Below are 9167 nucleotides of genomic sequence, written 5' to 3' on the forward strand. Positions count from 1 at the left end.
CTCTCCTATCCCCCCCCCATCTAGCATGTGCTCTGTGTGTCCCCCCTCCCCCCCCCCCCTTGTGATCTGTCTTCTCCCCCATGGCTGGGCTGCCTAAACACATCAGCCCTCTCTGGCTGACCCATCTCTCATTACAACTTACGCCATCTTGTCCTTGCACACAAAAAAAAGTAAATTTGGTGGCAGATCTGCTGCCCCCCCCCCCTCCCCTGGGGCAGGTGCTGGTGCACCCCCCCTCCACATCCCCCTTCCCCCCCTCCACATCCCCCCTTTTAGCTGGAGCTTTGGAGGCATTTTTATTGTCTGAGGATTGTGCTCTCCAGGTATGTGCCTGGCAGCTCGATCGCACACAACAGATCACCATCTTGAATCCAGTCCAGGCTCAGGGCTCCGAGGCGTGACCTGCTTCTCGGGTTTTTGGGGTGCAGATGGCATGTTACCCCCCCCCCCCCCACATTGTGTGGATATCAAATGCTCAACTCAATTGTGATCTGTTGTGATCAGGGCTTGCTTGCTGGGGATAGGGGAGATAGAAAAGGTTGGGGGGTGCTCAGGAATGCACCCCTCTAACACTATAACACTATCCAATGTAATGCTGTGGTCAGCTGGAATGGGGGGTGACCCCCCTATCTAGATTGCCCCACTTTAGCTTTGTAGAGCAAAGTCTTGCTCCGAACAGCTGCTGGGAAAATCTGATTGTCCTTGAACATCTTGATTGGGGGGGGGCGTAGATTGGGGGGGGGGGGGGGGTCATAAAGTGTGGACCCCCATATCAGCGAATCCCCAGAGTCTGCTGACCACCTTGAAGTTTGAGGTCTGACTTGTCTCGAGTTGAGGTCCAAGGTGCTGATCTTGGGTGTTGACCAATGTGAACCCCAAAACCTAACCGGAGATATGGCTAATCCAACCCCCCCCCCCCCCCCCCCCCCAATGCAGAGATCATCAACCCAAGCTTAAAGAGATTTGCTGGCGGATGGGGTATGCAGCGAAGCCAGACTACACCCACTCCCTTTAGTATTGCAAATAGATTTGGCTTTGTTTGTGGTTGGTGGTGGGGTAGGGGGTAGATCCTGGGTGCCGATCACTTTATTTTTTTTGGGGGGGACCAAGCGGTAAGCTTTGCCACCTTGGGCAGAGGGTGAGGGTGGCACTAGGGGGGGGGGGGTTAGCCCCCCTGCCGTGCATAGCCCATAGCCCTCCCAGGCTTTGTGATCTGCCAACAAGTATATCGACAGTCGGGTGTGAGATCGTATAACCCCCCCCCAATGTTTGGTGACCAGTCAAGGTGGTGGGGGGAGAAGTGGGGGTCAATCTTCCTGCTGTGATCGCACACTGCTTGACACCATCCCCCCCCCCCCCCATACTAAAGTGAAGAGTGAGAGTAGGCTTTATAAAGCGGATGGACCCCCCCTATTGCAACATTGTAACTTGCTATAATCCAACCTTGAAATGGTTATTTTGTGTCAGGAGGAGGAGTTGTGGATACATTGTATCGCTCGGGGGTTTGATCCCCCTGTCTGTAGGGGATTGTTACATAGTGACCGAGACACAGGGTGGTCCTTGGGCTCTGCAGTCTAAAGAGATTCTATATAAAACTCGACGACTATAATATCTTTTGCAATCAGTCATCGATCGTGTAAAGGGGTCGTATATACAGCTCTCTGCCGTCTATATTAAAACCTGACGACTATAAAAGATCTTTTCCAATCTGTCGCAGATCATCCCGCGATCCCCAGGGCGTCGTTTTACCGTGCAGGGAGCAGATTGTCTCTTCCAGCCCCCCCACCTTCCAGCCCCCCACCCTCTCCGGTGCTGTGCAATAAGAAAAAAAAAAAAAACCTTGCTCATGGCTTTTTCAGGGTTAACCGTCAGTCACAGCTAGCTCCTCCCACCCGGGGCTTTCCTCTCGGCCCCTCCCACTGTGTCACTGGGGCTATGGGTGTCCCTTTAGGGCTGCAGTCCCAGTGCTTGCTGTGTATGCAGCTGCACCTTTCTTTTTTTTTTTTCCAACCCTTCGTGTGTCGGGGTGTGAGGCTCGCCTCTTTGGCAGCGGAAGAGTTAACCCAGGCTGACTCACTCGGCGCGGGCAGATCGTGATTAATTTTGCGCCTGGGTTTTTCGAACGGCGGCGTTAATCGCTTTTTATGACGCTCAAAGAGCCTTATTCGGGGAGGTGGGGGGGGGGGGAGATGGGTGAAGTGGGGTACCCCTAGGGGATGGGTGAAGTGGGGTACCCCTAGCAACTGGTTAAGTGCGGACTGACCTGGTTGAATTCTAAGCGGCGGCGACTTTGCTTAATAATGTTTATTTTCTTCTTTTATTAGAAGATTTGTATTTTTATAAGGGCGTACTATTGTGTTTATTGGAGATTTAATGGGAGGAAATGATCGTAAATCAGAGTAATGTTGATTTAAAGGTCGGTGTAGGTACCTCGCGTTGGCGACTGCAGCAATATGCGCTCTCGGTATTGTGTATGTTGAGTGGAACGTCGCGTCTACATGGAGTGGGAAGAGACACTCCAGACGTCGTCCAGATGGCCAGAGGAGTCCTGTCCTGGCAAAGTCTTTGGCGGTGTCAGGGGGCACATGACGAGCCTCGCCAGCTGCTGCAGGGGTATCTCATATCACGCCGTGATTTGTTTACCTCCCGAGGAACTACGAGTTCCAGCATTCCAGGGACTGTAGATCCTTATCAGATTGGTAGTAACAGATGGCCAAGCCTTTACCAGTCCTCACGGGTCAGACCATCTTGGAGTAACATTTCTATATTGGCAGATTGGGGTGCTTGACGAGGCTCGCCCGGCAAAGACAACTGCTGCAGGGTTATCTCAGATCATGCCGCTCTCCATTTACCTCCCGAGGAACTACAAGTTCCAGTATCACAGGGACGTAAATCCTTATAAGCAGATGGCCAATCCTTTACCAAACCTCACAGGTCAGCCCATCTTAGAGTAACATTTCTTCATCGGCAAATGCAGGGAGGGCTATATCCCCCCCCCCCCCGTTGTCTTTCAGTGTCTCCCTACTCCTGACTTCCCAGCTGCTACTACAAATACAAGGGCCCTTTAATTTTCTCCACAGCCTTCTCCTTTATTACACACTATGGATTCAGCAGGAGGAGTGAGGCTTCAAAGGAAACTGGGAATTATATCGCAGTATCCAAGAAGCCAGTAGCTGGGTCTGTCCCTTTTTAAAGCCTATCCAAACTATGCCCGTAATTTGTTTTAGTGGTTAGTCCATTGTTATCAGTGGGAGGAATAGTGCCCCATCATTGGTATCAGTGGGAGGAATAGTGCCCCATCATTGGTATCAGTGGGAGAAACGGTGCCGTATCAATGGGGAAAAATGGTGTCACATTGTTGGCTTCAGTGGGGAAAAATGGTGCCCCATTGTTGGCATCAGTGGGAGACATGGTCCCCCCATTGTTGGTACCAGTGGGAGAAATGGTTCCCCCCTTCGTTGGTACCAGTGGGAGAAATGGTTCCCCCCTTCGTTGGTACCAGTGGAAGAAATGGTTCCCCCCATCGTTGGTACCAGTGGGAGAAATGGTTCCCCCCTTCGTTGGTACCAGTGGGAGAAATGGTCCCCCCCCCCCCATCGTTGGTACCAGTGGGAGAAATGGTCCCCCCCCCATCGTTGGTACCAGTGGGAGAAATGGTTCCCCCCCCCCATCGTTGGTACCAGTGGGAGAAATGGTTCCCCCCCATCGTTGGTACCAGTGGGAGAAATGGTTCCCCCCCATCGTTGGTACCAGTGGGAGAAATGGTTCCCCCCATTGTTGGTACCAGTGGGAGAAATGGTTTCTCCCCCCCATCGTTGGTATCAGTAAGAGAAATGGTGCCCCATCATTGAAATCATTTGAAGGAATAGTACCCCAAGAGCAGGATAAAGGCAGGCAAAGGGCCACATTTGGCCCCCGGACCACAGTTTGGAGACCACAGCCCTAGTCTGTTATCTATTGACTTAAGAAGGGAGAGGTAAAGTAGCAGCGTCTTTGCATCTAAGATTTGAATGTTCTAGAAGGATGAAGTATTGAGGTGCAGGATCTACAAAGCCTAATGTGACCTTGCTGAGACCTGTAGTTCTTCAGTCGTTGGGGATCCATAGCTCGTCTGGCTCCGCCATAGGATGATAGTGTGATTCTTTAAACAAATGACAAACCATTCTCGAGTCAGTTGCAAGCCAACCGTTGAAATCCCTCAGATCCCGACGGCACTGAAAATGCATGCAAATGGAATTTACCCACCTGCCGAAATGCAAACCGTTCAACGGAAAAACAAATTCATACAGCATAACCCCCCTTATTAAAGGGGGGGGGTACATCGGTGCCTCTATGTTGGATTACTCTAAAAACCCAGGTCTATGGGGAGATGAGCACCGTCCACTTATGTCTAGAACTCCATTGTGGTTTTGGTGGTTACTGGTGTGACCAATCTGACCTCTCCCGATAAATGGAGAGGCTAACACTGGGTGCGTTAACATGAAGTGCATTGGTGTTCATGTATATTGCGTCATGGCAGCCCATTCATTGGGTCTTAATGCATTAAAATGCCAAAAAAAGATGCATGTCCTTTTTTTTGAGTCCTGTGCGGAAGCTGCATGAGCGTTGGGGTACCATATAAAGTTGAATAACACCCCAACGGGCGATGTGTTTTTGCACAGGGCAAAGGTGTGCACACAGTCTAAAGGGGTTCAAAAGCATTCGATAACACTTGGCAGTGAGTTGTAAAGATTTTCCAGCATGCGGTAGATTAGAGAACTCGCCCCCCACCTCCGTCCCTGGGGGGGCACTCCGGGCATTGAGGACAAATCTAGTGTGTCGGAGATGTTCCGGTTTTAGAGGATCCAACATGCAGGGGTCCTTGCTGTGGTTGCTGACCCCCCTCCCTGTGATCCCTCTGGTGTTAAATTGGTCAAACTGGAAGAGGAAACAAAAAACTACGCTAGGGGTACCGGGGGCTTTCACCGCCAACGGGGGCTCATTATCATTTCATCGCCATTAGTCTCATTATCCTTTGACAGTCGCTGGGAACCTTGTATTTTTCCTTTGTTATCCCTCCTCGATGTCGGCCAATCTTTGCCAATCGAATCGAGTTTGTGTTCAGCTTTAGGTAGCCGATCGTCTCCCCTCCCCCCCCCCTCTTGTTTTTGTCTCTGGGCATTAATCTAGTTTGGCCGATGTGGGGGTCTTGAGGAATGAAGGGGCTTTTATTGTTTAGCTGTGTCACAATGGTGCCATTCTTGTGGTTCTCGCTCAGCTCTATGCACACCCAGTTACGGTCAGAGGGCCAATAAACATAATCAGTAAAGGGGGGGGGGATGCAATTGTAGACAAGAGTCCTTTAATTGCACTTTTATCATGTGCGGCAGCAGCGGGTTCGGGTATTTTCAGCAGATCGCCGCAAGGGGGGTCATTGAGGTCGAGTCACTCGGTTCACGGCTGAATCTCTGAAGCTGGAAAGTTCCTTTTTTATTCATACATCTAATTTGCCTTTCGCTTGTAGATTTGAACAAACGTTCCACCGTAAGATATTCCTGAACGATCTATAGGGCTGACTGTATGGTAGTGTTAAGATGTTTTAGACGTTTACAGGTCCATGGCGCACACAATGCCACAGTCGTCCTTCACCAAGTCCATAACCCCCCCCCCCCCCCTAGTATAGATCTTCCATAACATCCCTGCCAACCGCCAGCATAGACGCTCCCTTGCCAGCACCAATCCCTCACTCACTGCAAACTGCCCCCCTCCCCACACACACACACGGCACACCAGTACAGACCCCTCAGTCCAAAATCGACCCCCGCTTAGTACAGACCCCTCAATAAAATGGAGAATAAAGAGCTCCTTAGATCTTCTTTTAGACTTTGCATTGCAGATTTATGGATCCCTGCCTCAAGACTTCCCTTTTAGATGGTTCTTTGGATTATTAGAAGGTTGGGACGAAACATGATCGGTCGGAGAATTCTCCCTACTGACTGCCATGCTAATGTACTGTGAGCTGTAGATATGATTGTTGGCAGGGGTTCTCTTAGATGGCAAATTTATTTATAAGGGTTTTTTCATGTTAAGGAGGTTGCTCTATGGCAGGGTTTCTCAACCAGGGTTCCTCCAGAGGTTGCTAGGGGTTCCTCCTGAGGTTGCTAGGGGTTCCTTGAGAAATGGGCAATTTCTGCCTCTCCAATATGTTCCCAATGACACCATTGTTCCTTTTAGCTATCTGTAAGGGGGGAATTCTTCCCAATGATGACAAGAGTAAGGAGCATTCTTCCCGTTGACTGTCACACTAGTGCAGGGTTTCTCAACCAGGGTTCCTCCAGAGGTTGCTAGGGGTTTCTCCAGAGGTTGCTAGGGGTTCCTTGAGAAATGGGCAATTTCTGCCTCTCAGATAAGTTGCCAATGACACCATTGTTCCTTTTAGCTCTCTGTAAGAGGGTAATTCTTCCCAATGATAAGAGTAAGGAGCATTCTTCCCACTGACTGTCACACTAATGTATCAGGAGTTGTAGATTTTGTATTTTTAGCATCGGTTCCCTGAGACCAGAAATTTATTTCAAGGGTTCCTCTGTGTTGAAAAGGTTGAGAAAGGCTGGTCTATGGTCTCCCTTATAAATATAGTGGGTGGCGCTAGGAAATAATTTTTATAAAAATGAAAAAAAAAATGTTTTTTTTGTGCATGAAAGGTGCTGCCATGTAGTTGTAGTTCTCTGGAGATGGACTCCTGCTGTGTGTTCAGCCATTTTGTTGAAGCCTTAGCTTTGTCCCCTTTGAGACCTCTTTAAATCTCTTGTGTATTGTAAGCTTCCCGGCTTAGACATGCAAATCAGGGAGCATCCCGGGGAAGGAGAGCGGCAGGAATTGTGTGTAAATGTCTTGGTGAGCGGCTGCTGTTCATAAAGGGGAGGGTATTGGCTGCTCGATCTGTATTTATCAGTTTTTTACATTCACAACCACAAACCCCCCTCAGCAAAACCGCTTTGGCCTCAGGCACAGATCAAAGAGAGAGTTAATCTTGCAGACTGAACCACTAGAACACGGCCATACACCGCCCTGTGACCAATCCAATGATTGCTTCTAATGACTGGTAGAGGTCAAAGAAAACTTGTACCATAGTTATACCCCCCGACACCGTCCAGTAATAACCAAAACCTCCCAGTACTGTACAGTAGTAACCGCCTGGCACCGCTTGGCAATAACCAGGGCACTGTCCAGCAATAACCAAACCCCCCTGGCACTGTCCAGCAATAACCAAACCCTCTTGGCACCGTCCAGTAATGCCCCTCTGGCACTGTCCAACAAGAACACCCCCCCCCCACTGCGGCACCGTCCGGCAATAACCCCGCCCCCCCCCAGCACTGTCCAGTGACAACCCCCTGGTACTGTCCCGTAAAAACCTAGTACTGTCCAGTAATAACCCCCTGACACCACCCAGCAATAACCAAACCCCCCTGGCAGTGTCCAGTGTGCTACCCCCCTGGCACCATCCAGCAATAACAACCCCTTGGCACCGTCCAGCAATAACCCCCTCCATCCCCGGCACTGTCCAGTAACAACAACCCCCTGGTACTGTCTCGTAATAACCTCCTAGTACTACTAGTACTGTCCAGTAATAACCTCCTAGTGCCCCCCCCCCCCCCCGGCACAGTCCAGCAGCAGACCCCCCCCCCCCCAGCACTGTCCAGTAATAACCCCCCCTCCCCAGGACTGTCAAGTAACAATCCCTTAGTACTGTCCAGTAGTAAACCCTTCCATTCCCTCCCCCGGCACTGTCCAGTAATAACCTCCTAGCACCGTCCAGTAAACCCTTCCCCTCCTCCCGGCACTGTCCAGTAACAGTCCCCTAGTACTGTCCTCCAGTAATAACCTCCTAGCACCGTCCAGTAAACCCTTCCCTTCCTCCCGGCACTGTCCAGTAACAGTCCCCTAGTACCGTCCTCCAGTAATAACCTCCTAGCACCGTCCAGTAAAACCCCCAGCCACAGTTTGGCAGTAAACCCTCCTCCCAGCACTGTTCATAACCCCCCCAAGGGCCTCAACACCGTGCAACGATAACCCCCTCCCCAGCACGGTCCAGCAGCAGACTCTGCCCCCCCCCCCCCCAGTACTGTTCAGTAACAACCCCCTAGTACTGTCCAGTAATAACCCCCCCCGACACCGTCCAGCAACAACTCCCCCCCCCCCCCCCCCCCCCCAGTACTGTCCAGTAATAAGCTCCTAGTACTCTCCAATATTATAAACGCCGCCCCCACCCCCGACACCATCTAGCAGTGTACCCCTGGCAGTGTTGGGATGTATCGATGGATCTAGCATGTTTATTCCTGATAAGTGCATGCATGGGACTGTGTAGGGACTTGTATCTTTGTGGTTTAATAACACACCACAGTACATGGAAGTGCATTGCCATTTCACACAAATGTTACTATGGTGTATCAATGCATCTGTGTGAATCCATCCACAGCATTGCACTTGGAGGTTCTTGTTACCTCTGATGATGCCTTCCTCGGCGCCATCTTTCTTCAGGTATCATTCAGGGCCTCCATCTACTTGCTGGACAGAGATGACACAAATCACATAAACCCTGCTCTGCCTGAGCTGATCAGAAATGTCTGACACAGATCAGCCTCTGCTGTAGTCTCACGCCTTGTGACTTACTACAAAGGTACAATGTACAATCTGAGCGATCAGTGGGGGAGAGGTGACATTCTTCCTCCTGCCTGCAGCAGATTGCTGACACCATCTCAGCCTAGGCACAGTCACTGGACTGAAGCTCACAGGTGGCAGGAGTAGAGTAGTTCTTGTCTGGCTTCTGGTTCATCCTCTGCAGTTCCACGTTTAACCACAAGGGGCTCCATGGAGCACAGATCAGTAATTGTGGTTGCTGTTGGTGTGCTCAGCGCTGTATCTACATTCATATGGTAATGAGGAAGGATTGTCTTCTGTGTTTAATTAGTATGTCAGCGCTTGTTTACTGCATCGCGTGTGTTTTTTTTTTTTTTTTTCTTTTTATATACAATTATTATAATCAGCCATTGGATTGATCATACTGTTGGTTTTCATGTGTCCTGCAATACCTATAGGATCAATATTCATATTGAGGAGTTCCCACCATCCCTGTGCTGAGTTCCCGGGTCTGTACACCTGCTGTGCCCATTATGAGGGGTTCCCACCAT

The 9167-nt window shown here is 50.3% G+C and overlaps 1 protein-coding gene across 1 annotated transcript in view; it reads left to right on the forward strand.

Moving 5' to 3' along the window:
- PHF13 (PHD finger protein 13) overlaps positions 1-9167 on the forward strand; it is a gene marked incomplete at its 5' end in the record, with an annotated part of 55478 nt that overhangs the window by 34119 nt on the left and 12192 nt on the right. The window contains 1 exon segment of the mRNA XM_082274048.1: positions 2775-2950. Coding sequence (XP_082130174.1) covers positions 2775-2950 — 176 coding nt within the window.

The sequence above is a fragment of the Pelophylax lessonae genome (genome assembly GCF_965119305.1).
Source record: "Pelophylax lessonae genome assembly, chromosome: 12".
Classification (NCBI taxonomy): Eukaryota; Metazoa; Chordata; class Amphibia; order Anura; family Ranidae; genus Pelophylax; species Pelophylax lessonae.